Source organism: Mchenga conophoros, linkage group LG23, assembly GCF_057382185.1.
Source record: "Mchenga conophoros isolate Kocher_MC1m ecotype Shallow Benthic linkage group LG23, M_conophoros_male_GT1.1, whole genome shotgun sequence".
Taxonomy (NCBI): Eukaryota; Metazoa; Chordata; class Actinopteri; order Cichliformes; family Cichlidae; genus Mchenga; species Mchenga conophoros.
The window spans coordinates 52,330,622-52,345,100 of record NC_140547.1 but is presented as its reverse complement, the minus strand read 5'-3'; the positions used below and the strand labels follow the sequence as shown (position 1 = coordinate 52,345,100).

General features: G+C 42.0%; 1 protein-coding gene across 2 annotated transcripts in view; it reads right to left on the bottom strand.

Moving 5' to 3' along the window:
• The window catches only part of dmd (dystrophin), a 296,432-nt gene that overhangs the window by 51,790 nt on the left and 230,163 nt on the right, over nt 1-14,479 (bottom strand). For both annotated transcript variants that reach the window (XM_085266347.1, XM_085266348.1), the window contains 4 exons: nt 12,505-12,773; nt 10,252-10,398; nt 7,726-7,789; nt 378-438 (listed from right to left, as the gene is read on the bottom strand). In XM_085266347.1, the coding sequence (XP_085122473.1) occupies nt 378-438; nt 7,726-7,789; nt 10,252-10,398; nt 12,505-12,773 (541 nt within the window). The remainder of the gene's footprint in view (nt 1-377; nt 439-7,725; nt 7,790-10,251; nt 10,399-12,504; nt 12,774-14,479) is intronic.

Below are 14,479 nucleotides of genomic sequence, written 5' to 3'. Positions count from 1 at the left end.
GAAGAAAGACCAGTGAATCGTCTGTCTTTAACAGTCTTTGAGGTACTATTATTGCCTCAGATTACAATGTGAAAAATAAAATAAAATAAAAAAGGCCTGAAAGTGGTTTGACAGACCATTATATACCATACATATCTTGGAAGGCCTATTTGATTTGAGAAAGAATAGCCCCACTGCTAGTTTAAGACTGCCTACTGTCACAAATCATGTTCGCTAATGAAGTTTGTAGTTTTGAAGTTTGAAGTTTCCAAAGCACATTTATTCTGTGTTGCGCCCCAGCCCAGGGAAACCAGAGTGCGACAGAATGAAAGTTAAAAATTGTGTGTAGCCGATGAAGAGGACAAGCAGGGCTACAAGCTGAGCACCAGAGCACTTACTTGATGTAGTACGGCACGTTGTTTGGAGAGACGCCCTGCTCGAAGGGGGTCACCACAGATCCTGCACAAACAGATGATAGATGATTAAAACCCAAAACAAATATTGATAATCATCTCCTAATTTTGTTTGAAGTGTCTGAAATTTCCAAAGCTGTCATGGTCCCTCGGTGTTGAACGCAGAGTTTTTAGTGAGTTCATGTTTTGTTGTTGTTTTGTGGATCATTTGTTTCTTAGTTTGGTTTGTTCGTAGTATTTGTTTGATTGCTGTTTCTCATTTCATTATTGTATTTTTCAGTCGTCGGTTTGTATTTTAGCGTCATCTTCCCTGCTTATGTTGTAGTTGAGTTCATGTGTCTTGGTTTTGTAATATTTAGTTATCATCTTTGGTTTTCACTTTCTGTTTTCTCAGCCTTATCCTTGTGTCCGTCTGGTCTCTGAATCTTTGTTTACCTTTCTCCCTTTGTCCTCCTGTACACTGTTTTTCTATTTTATTTTGATGTTTGTTCTTCCTTGTATTTTGTGTCTAGGTCTCTGTTCGTTATCTGGTGTGTCTGTATTGTGTCAGTATTCTTCATGGTGTGTGTTCATTGCTTTTCTATTCCATGTGCTCCAACTTTAGTCAGTGGCTACTGCCTTGAGTTTAGCATGATACTGCTTATCCCTTATTTCCAACTCCCGCCTTTTGGGTCTTACTCCTGCAGCCACACAGCTAACCTGACAGAAGAACACAACTATAAAAAGACTGAGCCCAACAGTACTTCTATGTCATCGCTGCAGTGGACGAGCCCTTCATCACTGCCACATCAGTGGATCACATGCTTTTTGACATCACCATAACCGGTTCCCACTTTGAGGAGGAAGTGAAGCTGCCACCACCGGTACCTTTCACTACTGCCCACATTTGCAGCTCCACTGGTATCTGCTAAAACAGGGTCTCCACAACAATCCTCTAGGCTGAATGAAAAAGACGTGTTCTCTCGTGCTACCCCAGCCAGAAGAAATCTAAGCAAAGACTGTTCTGTGTTCTCTTCACCATCAGCATAACCGCTAAACCAGCAAAGTTAAAAACTGAGGGTTTTGTGTCTGAGTCAGACTGTTGATGATACAATATAAGACTGTTTTTCTTTTTTTATTCCTGCTGGAAGAAAGACCAGACGACCAGTTCAAAACATGTTTTTTGTGGTCACCTCATTCAAAGACTGAAGTGTGTTTCTTTGAATTTTGTAATGAGTTTTGTATTTCTTAGTCGGTCAGTATAAAAAATGTGTTCTGTATTTGTGAGCTGGCCAATAACCAAAGAAAGTTTTCTGTTTCTGGAACAGATAATAATGTTTGTCTGGTGTTTCTCAGACACCCAGTAATAAAGAAGAAGTCCACGGCAGTCTCTGAAGCAGTCAACAGTGAAATACTTGGGGTGTTTCTGTGCCGACAAACAGTGATACGACTGTATTGGTGTTTCAGAGGAAGAGACAATGTTTTCCATTTCTGAGCTGGTACCTCACACAGAAACTGTTTACTGTGCTGCCGAGATGACCCCTCCAGAGATTGAATTTTGTGTTCATGAGCACACCATCTCAGAGACTATCCCCAGATATTGTGACTGTGCTCTGGGACTTCTGGGGGAATTCTGAGCCAGAACAGCCACAGTCCCTGTCCCCTGTAAGATTTGCTGCATGCTCTGTTGAGCTGCCCCAACCACCAGTGTTTCCAAAGTCTCCTATATGTGCAGTGAATCTTGACATCCTTGAGCCTCAGCTGATTCCTGAGCCTGAGGGTCCTGTGTTGTCTGAGCCTGAGCCCGAGGATGCCATATTGCCTGAGGTTGTGGGTTTCTGTGGTCATCCCCGGCTATCTGTCAAGCCATTGATGGGAACTCATTGTTGTGGTTGGCTACCTGGCAGGCCACGAGGGTTTTCTTTCTATCCTTGCTGTCATCCTTCTCTGTCCAATCCATGTGATGGCCTCCATTGGCCTCCATTAACGTCACCCAAGGGCCCCTCTTTAAGCCACATTAGGGTCTCTGTTGCCATTGTCGGCCTCTGTCCAAGGCACCCGAGGGTCTATATCACCCTTGTTGGGTTCCATCCTAGCCACCTTCTGGCTATGCCACCTAAGGTGTCGTCTGTGTCAGCACTAGCTTCCAGTTAATCATATCCTCTGCCATCAGTGGCCTCGTGCCAAGCCACTGGATGGACCATGTCTCCTTTGGTACTAGCTTCCAGAGTTTCTTCATGTCTTTCACCGGTGGTCACCTGTTCTGCCATCATGGGTCATTGGTCTAATCGCCAAATACATTAGTTTCTCTATCTCAGTAAATCATGTTTAAATCTTTCAAATGATCTCTCCTTCTTGAGCTACTAGCTGAAGGTAGGAAGATGCACTGCTGTTCTAAACTCTGATTATCAAATGTTATCATTGGAGTGTGAATGTGTGTGAACGTTAGGTAGAAAAAATGCTTTTATGAATGGGTGAAAATGAGTAAATGATGTATAAAGTGAGTGCTTGAGTTTGAAAAGTGCTATAAAATCCAGTCAATTTACCATTTATCTTGCATATATGGACTTCTGAAGATCAGAAAAGATGGGTGGAGTTCCTATTCTGGGCCGGGCATGAGTTGCTGCCCCAAATGGAGTACGAACGAGTGAGAAGAGAAGGGAGTGGGAGACTGACTGATGAACTGGGGCTGTAGTTGAAATGATATGGACACTGCACTGTACCGTTTTGGTAGAGAGAGAGTTGAGCATAAAAGCAGAACTTCTGATTTACCGGTCGATCCCAGCACCCGTCTACTGTCCTGGCCTGTTCTGGTCACTTCTATGTGCCCACTTCAGTCCGTCTAAGGCAGGGGTCAGCAGCCTTTAAGACCCAGAGAGCCATTTGGACCCAGTTTCCACGCAAAAGAAAACACTGGGAGCCACAAATACTTTTTATATATTGTTTTTTTTTACCTTTATGCTTTGTGTGAACAACTAAGGTGTGTTGCTTATGAAATCCATGAAGTGCTACAGAGAAAATTACATTTTATTTATGTAATTAACACATTTTGAACTCTTAAAGAAATATAACCAAAGGAAAGACACCCAGCTGAACTAAAATGATCCAGCAAACAAAAACTGTTGTGAGCCCTCCTTATATCGCCTTTGTGCTTTTGGAGCCTTGACCTGACTTTTAAAAAATAATTGGAAAAAAGCTCGATGCTGCTGAAAGATGAAAAATAGATATTTGCAAAATTCTGCCTAAATATGTATTTTACCTGGTTAATGTGTGTGGCGGGGCGTGGTCTGCAGCGCCGCTGCAGGGGAGGCGGACGCACCTGAGCGGCACCCGCAATCACGCCTCGCCGCCGTAACGTCTGTGCTGTTGTGTTGGTGTGTGTCGGGCTGTGAGCTGCAAAGCTACAGCCGGCTGTGTGCGTACAGCAACCGTGTGTGAAAAGTGGTCAATAAAGAGAAGCTGAAAAGCGTGTTCATGCAAACATCGTCGGGTCTGCCGTGACATGTTTACAACGGGACTTCTGCTCCTGAACCTCTGCGCACAGCGTCTGCAGGTCGGGGCTGTACGAAGTCACTTTCATCTTTACAGGACTGTAAGCTGTCGTCTGTGAGGCGTGAGCGTGTTTGGTTTAACATAGTTCGCCTTGTAATCGGAAGGTTGCCGGTTCGAGCCCCGGCTTGGACAGTCTCGGTCGTTGTGTCCTTGGGCAAGACACTTCACCCGTTGCCTACTGGTGGTGGTCAGAGGGCCCGGTGGCGCCAGTGTCCGGCAGCCTCGCCTCTGTCAGTGCGCCCCAGGGTGGCTGTGGCTACAATGTAGCTGCCATCACCAGTGTGTGAATGTGTGTGTGAATGGGTGGATGACTGGATATGTAAAGCGCTTTGGGGTTCTTAGAGACTAGTAAAGCGCTATATAAATACAGGCCATTTACCATAGTTCACGGTGGAGCTGCTGACATAATGTGGATCCAAAGATCCATAACTGACCTACCTGGGGCTGAAAGTCTCGATAAATGCACGGCGTTTCGGCGGGTACACCGGCTTCCACGAGTGTGACGCTTATTTTGAGTGATGAAAAAATAATATAATATAATTTCATTTTTATATTTCAATATCACAATAATCTTCCAGTTTAGAACTACAAGTTAAAAAAGAACATAAATAAAATACACTTCAGCTAATAGCTTCTAATTTATTTTCCCAAACCACGCAGAGCCGCAGTATAAGAACCAAAGAGCCGCATGTGGCTCCAGAGCCGCAGCTTGCCGACCCCTGGTCTAAGGTATTTCACACACGGCCAAAACCTAAATCCATTTCCTTCCTGCGACATCTGTTCTGGTGCCCTTCTCTTATAATGCATGTCACTGAATATGTTTCTGGGTCCTCTGTCTGCACCCAGACCAAGTCCTGCAGCCACCCTGCTAAGGAACAAGGAGTAAAATAAATGTCTTACCAATCGCAACAGAATCCTAGTACCCGCCTACCGTCCTGGCCTGTCCACTCAATTTGTACCCATCCATGCTGAATCAAAGAAACTGTCTTCTAATTACATTAGACCATTTGAAATTAAAATGGACTTTCTACACCCCTGTTTCCTGCACCCTCCTGGGGCTGGAGCTGGCTGGTGGGTCGGGGGTCGCTCTTGGTTCTGGGGAGAATCCATTCATCTGCACTTTGGGGGGGGTCAATGGATATTCATCTTTATTGAATTTTTCTTTGTGTTTGTCTCCTGGACCTTTCTCTGTCTGCCTCTGGCTGTTTGTGTACCTACTGCTGTGGGTTCTTTGAACTTAAAAAAAAAAAAAATTTTGTTACAAAACTTCCAGAAAGACATCTACTGTAATGAAATGTATTTCCCAGTGGTGTGAAGAGACATTGTTATTATTTCCATTATTATTATTATTATTATTATTATTATTATTATTATTATTATTATTATTAATAAACATTATGAAAAAATGGTCAGACACAAAGATTTTCAGGCAGTACTGTTAAATGATTTGTTTCAATGCTATATGTCACGGCCCTTTACATGTTGTAACAATGTTTTTATCTTTGATATTGTCATATTTTATTTGCACATTATTTTAGCTTTTTATCAATTAAATTTAAATTTCCATTTAATTTATTTTTCTGTTTTTTATCATGTCACTCAGAGTGGACAGAGGTGGAAAAACTATTAAAAAATCATTCCAGAAATGCGTGTGTTTTACATTTAATTAGGAACATTTTTAGATATTCTTTCTGAAAACTTGAGTTTTAGTTTTGTAAAACACGGTTAATTTGCTGACAGTGTCACTTTAAGCACTTACACATTTATATTTCATCTACTAGCGCAATGACAGAAACGCATGAAACAAATAGCAATTAAAAAACAAACAAAGAAAGTAATTAAAAACAAAAAGTGCCTGATCTTATGCATATGACCAAATAAGCCCCATAGCTCAGACAGTAGGGCCGGCTCTAGCCATTTTCATTTTAGTCCAGATTAAGATTTGGAAAGATAGCCTACTCGGTATGGGAACTGATAAGAGTTTAGGATTCAGATTATTGATCGCTTATCACTTCAATACCTTATCGATTCTCTTATCGATTCTCACTTAGTTCTCAAGGAGTCAGAGTCACCATCACCACTAAGCAGGATATCAAAGACATTACATTTGTGTTAAGTGCATGCTGTGAGGGACAATGTTTGTATATGTTTAAGGCATTTCCCCTTTCGTGAGATAAAAAAGTAATGTATCACACATCCACAGAGAACTTTCCTTAAAAGAAATCTGCATATTTCTTAATTACTCTCAGGAGAAATGATTTCATTACGCTACTAATTGCATTACTTTTTTGTTTCTCTGCAAAAAGAACTGAAATGCATTGTCTCATAATGACCAGTTAAAAATATAAACCTCTAGGCTACAGTCCCATACACCAGCATAAATCTCTATCTTAATTAGGACACACATATAATCTTTCGCTTAGTATTCAGGTATGAACACAAAGCCGACGGCACAAAGCAAAGATGAAATTCAGCACAAAGAGACTTTAAAGCAATGACCACAGTGATTCTGCTATAGAGACATAAACAGGTAGAAACGGAGGTTGAAGCCTGATTGCTCATCCAATTGTTACCTGTTGAAGTTCAGGATGTTGCTGTTGAGCTGGGGTCAGCATTCACATAGCTTTAACATCACTCTGGGTTCTTGGCTAGCTTAGCAAAGAACCAAAGTTGTGTTAGCAGCATAATGCAGTTGTGTCTGCTATGGATGCAGTTTCCGCTTTACCATCGCACTCTGGTTATTTTGTGCAAAACAAAACAAAAAGTATTGTCCATATGTAGACCACACTACTATTTCCCTTCTCCAACATCACAAACGGAACTCAACTGATGGAAGCCCAACTGCAAGTGGAACCGATAAGTGGAATCGATAGGGAAGCAGACTAACAGAGGAATTGAACTATCAAGAACTGGTTCTCGATTCCCATCCCTACAGCCGGCCAGCTGTCATTATATTTTTTCTCATTTTGCTCTCCAAATCAGTGACAAAAACTGCCTTTTTGTTTCTACCTAACGACTGCTGCCTGCTAATAGCTTTTGTAGCCAGTAGATATAATTAGATCAGCTTGCTGGCTGAACTTTGGCTCATGATCTGGTTGAGCTAGTCTAAGGTTGATTAGTTATAAAATGAATGCCTTGTAAATATGTAATAGAGTGCATTTCATGTACATGGAAATATTAAAGATCCGTTATTCTTGCATTGAGGTCTTCTTAGTTAATCCTGAGATTATGTTAAAGTAACAGAATGGTAATTGCAAGTGAAATGCTGGACTTCCAACATGATCAAAAAAGCACTTTTGAAGCATCTTCTGTTCTCTTAGCTCATTTATTACAAATAATAAATATCTTGTGTTCCACTCTTCCTTCACTCATGAAGAAGACTCCAACATGCGTCTCCCTACACTCTCACTTATACTTCTGATTAGATCTTAAGTTTTCTTTTCTTTTTTTACATTTTGAATGTTTAGCCACTTTGCACTTCTGTTATGACTGAATGACATCAGAGAGCACAGAGCTTGCGTCACAAGCTTGGGTCATGCTGGCACCGCATGATGAAGCTGAAATCAAAAAGTTGAACAGAACTAGACAGCGATCCAGTCAAAGGAGAGCTTTGTTACCCCCATCGTTTATTTTGTGCCACTGCTGTCATCATTAGTTCAAATCATTTTATTTTCACACACACACACACACACACACACACACACACACACACACACACACACACACACACACACACACACACACACACACACACACGTCTCATGTTTGCTGGTAAGTACTACTAAATAAGCAGTATAGTTACCATGTGTAAGGCCAAAATCCCCATGAGCATCTGTCAGCTGCTTGAGATGCTCGTTGATGGAGATCTGTGAGAGGGGAGAAAAACACATTAACAAACGTGTGTATATTTGTTCTACTATTAAAATCTCTATATGAATCAACATCATTAATAATGTAATTTTAAATCAATTTAACCTCATCAGTTTAACCAACTAATACCAGTGGGGACATGCAGAAAACCAATGTTAAATTAGATTTTGGGTTAGGCTGGCCCCAGACTTAACCCTTAGATCAGTTCCCACAGCAGCTAACAGACATAAATTACTTGCTGCAAAGAGCTCGGGCACGTATGGATCGTCCTACTCTGGATTAGGCCACTGCTTCATTTAGTTATGTGGAAGAGTAAAACTAAACATGATATTGCTGTTAGTATTTTCCAGTCACAGATAAAATCTGGGGAACAGACAGCCAATAAATGTAATTTAAGCTTTAGCTTGGATTACTTGTGGCTTTCTTTCTACTGCTTTGAGTTGATTTTTTTTTACTTTTAGGTGTTTAGTTATAGACTAGTGTTTATGGGTATATAGTTATAATGTGCATGCTAGCTTTATAGAATAATACAGCCCCGTTTAAACGTTTAAGACCACCTGAAAAATAGCAAAAAATCATATTTTGCTTGGTTGGATCTTAACAAGGTTCAGCAGAGCTTCAACATGCAACAAGAAGAAATGTGAGTGAGACATCAGACTCCATTGCAGAAGCTTAGATAATAAAACTGGCTGAGGTGCTTTGGTTTAAACAGCATTGCAATATCTGTAGCTATAATGTAGCTCCATATGTGTTGTCATAACCAGGACTGTTGTTGATTTATGGCAGCTCCCTGAGCCTTAACTGGAGCCCATGCGTCCTTCGCTGGCTATGTGTGAGTTTAAGTCATAGTCCAAGGGTCCAGTGCCACCCAATCCTGATGGTCTCTGTCTCCACTGCTGGTCGCCTGCTGAGGGTCACATCTATTTTGTCACCAGCCTCCAGAGACATCCCATCACCCCCACCGACACTAGTCTCCAGCCAAGCCACAAGACGGTTCTTGCCACTGATACCCGAGTTGTCCAATCAGCGCTGACATTATCAGACTGGCAATGCATCCAGAGGGTCCTTGCCACCATGCTGCACTGGCTCCCCGTGTGTTTCAGGATCGATTTTAAAGTTCTTTTATTGGTTTTTAAATGTCTTAATGGTCTCGGGCCTTCTTATCTCTCAGATCTGCTTTTACCATACGAACCCTCGCGGACCCTGAGGTCCTCTGGTACTGGCCTTTTGATTGTCCCTAAAGTCAGGACACATACTCACGGAGAGGCAGCGTTTCAGTGGTATGGTCCTCGTCTGTGGAACAGCCTGCCGGAGGAGCTCAGGGCCGCAGAGAACGTACATGTTTTTAAGAACAGGCTCAAGACCACCTTTTTAATTTAGCTTTTACTTAGCGTTTATTTATTTTATGCTTATTTATTTTATCCTGTTATTCTATTATTAATTTAGACTTTACCTAATATTTTTTGATTTTATTCTTATTCATATTTTAATCTTCTTACTCTATTTATATTTATATTGTATCCTGTTCTTATTTATTTTATCATTTTACCCTGTATATATCGTATTGCGTCATATCTCCAGTGTTTCCTCGGAGGGCGCTCTCTGCACCGGGGCTGTTATTGACCGTGGCTGCTGGGTCTCTGGGGTCCTCTCAGCCTGGTTGGGGGGCTCCTTTGCCTCCCTCCTGCTGTGTGCCCAGCCCGGAGGCTGCGGTCTGTGACCGGCTCCCGGTGCAGACGGCTCCCTGTTATAGTGTTTCCTCACTTGGCTCATGCGAGCCCAGCCCAATTTTTACTCTTTAAGTGTGCGCATGTGTGTATGTGTGTGTGGGTGGGGGTGGGGGGATATATGTGTATTGAGAGTGTGGGGAGTGAGTTGGAGGGTGGGGTAGGCTGCTTTTAACTATGTAAAGCACTTTGTGCTACATTTTTTCTGTATGAAAAGTGCTTTATAAATAAAGATTGATTGATTGATTGATGCCACCCAAGGGCCTTTGTCTCCATCATCAGCCATGCCACCAGAGGGTCTTCACTGCCATCACCAGCCCCCAGCCAAACCACTGAAGGGCCTCTGCCACTGGCCACAAAATCACCATTCAGGTGATGTCTAGAAACTGGGCTTAATAGATTTGGCTGAAGAAACAGGCTTGAGCTGCAGCCCAGTCTGGGCAGAGTGAACTGAAACCAAACTTTCACCAAGTGGGACATGAATAACTTCAGCTTATTATACTCAGGTTAGTACAGTAGTGATATATAATACTTTCCTTAAAAATATAATACATTTTTGGTTCAAATTGAAAAAAGGCAAATTTAAAAGTGAGATCACTGGTCAAATGCGACTTGATATTTGGATACAAACTATCATTTGATATTTGCAATATTTGTCGTGGCGTGAGTGTATCTCATTTTTATTGCTTCTACATTTGTGTAAGTATGTGTATGTGTGCATTTGTGTTTACCTGGAGCAAGCTCCAGCGTGTATTCAGATCTTCGATGCGTTCCAGGTTCCTGGATGATAACTGGATATCAGGCAGATTGAAAGTGGATGCTAATTCGTTCACATGCGTCACATCGTCCTTAATCTGTGCAATTTCTTCCTGAAACTCCTGCAACATAAGCACATATATGCATTGAAATAAACACACCAAAACCTTTACATGTGACAGTGAGAAACTAATGCAGCTGTCACATAAAACCCAGTTTGTTGATTCTTTAATGTAGGACATGGAAATCGACGATGGACTCAGGTGAAGGAATATTTCAAAGATCCATATAGGAAGCTGAATTTGGGAATAAGGGGAAAGACTCCTACTCTCATCCATTGTTATGAGCTCTGGGTAGATGCAAACAGTCTAGCCATCTGAAGGATGGCTCTGCACTCTTGAAAGGGTGAGGAGTTGAGTCATTTGGAAGAGACAGAGTGGAGCTCAACATTGCAAGGAGTAGGGATGGGTATCGTTTAGGTTTTATCCGATACCGGTGCCAAATCGGTACTTTTGAAACGGTGCCGGTGCTTAGACGGTGCTCAAACCGGTGCTTAAAGAATGGAGAACACAAACTTTGTCCAAAAACCTCTCATGTTCAGCTGGTTTTTTGTAAAAAGGTAACAATGTTAGCCTTTTCTGCAGCTATGGGGCATATATGGTATCACTCTTGGCTGGAAGCAGTGCTTAAACAATGGAAAAAACACAAACTTTGTCCAAAAACCTCTCATGTTCAGCTGTTTCCCACTTTTTCTTTGGTCATTTTAGCCTTTTTGGCCAGGGTGAAGGGAGTATCTGCCATCAAACAAGAAGACAGCCTCATGTAGCTATGATGATGTTTGCTAGTTCACCTTACATGCATTAATGTAATAACGTGGTTAGCCTACTCAACGTAAATTACACACGAACAACATGAAGCTACTCACGCAGAGAAGAACGGCTGCTGCTGCATCATCATCCTCATCATTTCTGCTACACTGGCAGGGCTAGGGGCCAGGACTCTATTCTTCGGGTTTTTGGGGGATGTTGCTCCGGTCCGATAACAGGCAACCCACCCAACGTGCACAGTGTGAGGTCTCGCAGCAAGCTATCAAATACGGCGCATTTCTCGGCTTTTAAAAAAACGCTATGTGTCGCCAGGTGTTTCATCGGATTTAAGGTGTTACCTCCTTTGACAGTATCACAGTATCAGCTTAAAGCACTTGTTGCTGCTGAGTTTGCATCTTTTGCTGTGAAGTACAGCCAGACTTTTGACCGCTTCGCCTTGGGCATTTTTAATCTGTAGCTCTGCTCTAAAAGAACGTACGTACCTGGCCCCGCCTACTATCCTGGGAAACGTAAAATGATTGGCTAGAAGTGTATCACAGCTCAGGAAAAAAAAGCACCGAAATAAAGCACCGAAATGTGCGCTGCTTTTCGGTCTGGTTACTACCGTTTATGTCAGAACCGGTGCCATCATGGCACCGGACACCGGTACCCATCCCTAGCAAGGAGTCATTTGAGGTGGTTTTGGGTATCTGACCCAATGATAAGGTGTTACAGGCGTGTCCTACTGGAAGGAGGCTCTCTGGCATGCTTTACGCTGATCTGGGAACATGTCTCTATCTTCCTGGATGAGCTGAACAAGGTGAGAGGCGGGCGTGGGCTTCTCTGCTTAAACTGCTGTCCTCATTGTCCAGCCACAGATAAGCGTTGGAAAATGAATGGATGGCTGGAGCTTTTAATTATTTTTCTAAGCTAAACTCATATAAAAAAAAGGGATCTTGATCTTCCTTTCCAAAGTCAGTAAAGATTCAAGGCGATTTAAGTCAGGATATCAATAATTATCTCTACAGTAAGTCCCGGATGAGCCTACTTTACAAATCCAGCAAAATGTATAAAAAGTCAAACCAAAAGTTTTTAATGCCTATCAATTAGAATGATTATCTTCTTTGTCTTTGATTGTTAAGATTTGGGGAGAACATTTTTTAACAAGAGCAAAAATGGAAAAATCCTCATAGTGTTATGTTCATGATTAACACTAATCGAAAGCATCAGAGGGTAATGTAGAAGGAAATAGCCTGGGCTGAACCTTGGATCTCACAAGGTGTAACAAGCACTCCCAACCTAATTACATCTCTTCCCGTTATCTCGTTTAAGGAAACTGTTGGCTTGTTTTATTAATGTTTTACACTGTCTGTGGGTGTGAAACAGAATACTATATCTAACGTGAGGGTCACTGATTCTCACCTTGACTCTGTCGATATGGTCTGGTAGCAAGTCAATCACGAGGTCTTCTACAGGTTCCCACGCATCCTTTACCATTTCTGCCCGGCTCAGCTTTCCATCCAGCAGGTCCTCCGCCTTCTCCAGCTCCATCAGTTGGTCAAGGGCCAACTCTAATCTCCTCTGCCAGTCATCTGAGTCAGTGTTGAGCTGGTCCCATTTGTTCATCATATCGTCTGCCTCCTTACGCAGGATTCGCCCCACGTTGTGTGCGCGCTCCTCTGGGCTGATATCTGAAGGTTATGTAAAGAATAAATGCAGAAATAAGCAAATGTCACACACCATGCAGTAATCTAAAAGGCCTTCGGTCTGTCAGCGTATGGTAGGGCTACTATTTCAAAATTGATATACTATAACAATGTCAAGTGCCTGGAGTTACTTATGGCTGAGTCCACTAGATTACAAATACAAGCATGTGTATATTTCAATGCACATGTGTATTTCAGTCTGTGTGGGGAGTTGTGCGTGTGCACTGAGTTGTTTCTGCTTATTCAAATCTGTGTGTGTAATAAGATTTGTAAATGTGTATGCAGAAAGCTGCTGTCATCAGATTTGTGAACGTGTAAATAAATGATGTATATTAATGACTCGTGAGTCTTGTCTTGTGAGTCATTATAAGACAAAACGATGTGACTTTCCCTAAACTTCTAACATGACAGATTTGTGATCAATCAGTGATTTGAATGTGTGCAGAGAGTTATCTGTAAGTTAGGGTTCATTAACCCTGAGCCAGGATCACAGGCTCAGACCGTCTCTCTCACTCTGCACAAACCACCAGCTTGGTTTTTACGGTTGTCACGGGTTGTGCCATACAAGACGGGGTCAGACGCACAGACCGCAACGGATTTATCAGAAATCCAGCGTGAGTCACTGGAGGATTTGATATTCAACTAGAAGCCAGAGTAATATCCCTGAAACCAACAGTACAACCACCTGAACAGCTCTGATTCATCAAACAGCCAAAATAAGAGAACAAATGTGCAATTTAGGTTACAGTAATTCCCTCTATCTAGTTATCAGACTATATATATATAGAGTCTAGATGTAGGCAGGAAAATGTTCATATTGGCTTAATGTAAGAATGGTCACAGTACTCATGTTTAAAGGAATTATGAATAAGCAGAGTAAACGTGTCTTCCAAGCCCAGTCGGTCAACTCAAAGCAGATAAGGAGGTGATTAATGCCTTTCTCAGGTGAAAACTACACCATAATAATGATGTGTTACAACTAAGAGTCTGGCACTCATAGCACTACGCATAAATATGCATGTCTTATCAGAAAAGTTATATAAATACTAGGGGTGCAACGATACACAAAATTCACGGTTCGGTTCGATATTTTGGTGTCACGGTTCGATATTTTTTCGATACAAAAAAAATGTTCATGCCTTTTTAATTTGTCATTTATTAAACTTATAAATATGTATTTTAACTCAAAAGTACAGTTTTTAAATTTAATGTTGCTGAAACAAAAGTAATTTAAAAAATTAATATCTGATTGAGGAATCACTCATCTTTGGAAAAGAGAGTTTATTACAGAGAAATGGCTCTTTCCAAAATAAAAGCTATACTATCCGCTTCTTCTGGGCTATATTCTCAGCAGCATATTGTAGCGGGTCAGGGCTGTTCGGGGTTCTGTTTGTACAGTTATGTTTTGTTTATGTTGCCATAGTGACGGGTGACGCCCTCTCGCTGCGACGGTGTGTCCATCCGGGGTCAGAGGGCGCCCTGTGTGTTGTTGTTGTTGCTGTGCGGTTGCCGCGCTGAGCAGTTAGCTAGCGGCAGTGTTCTTCTGCAGATGTCAATAAACGGCTGTGCTCCCTGGCTAGCTCACGGGAAGCAAGACCAAACGATACCTCCGTCTCCTCCTTGTCTGAGCTCGCCACAATATTAAACATATCAGGTCCCCATAAGGAGAATCCTGTGCTAACGGCTATCTA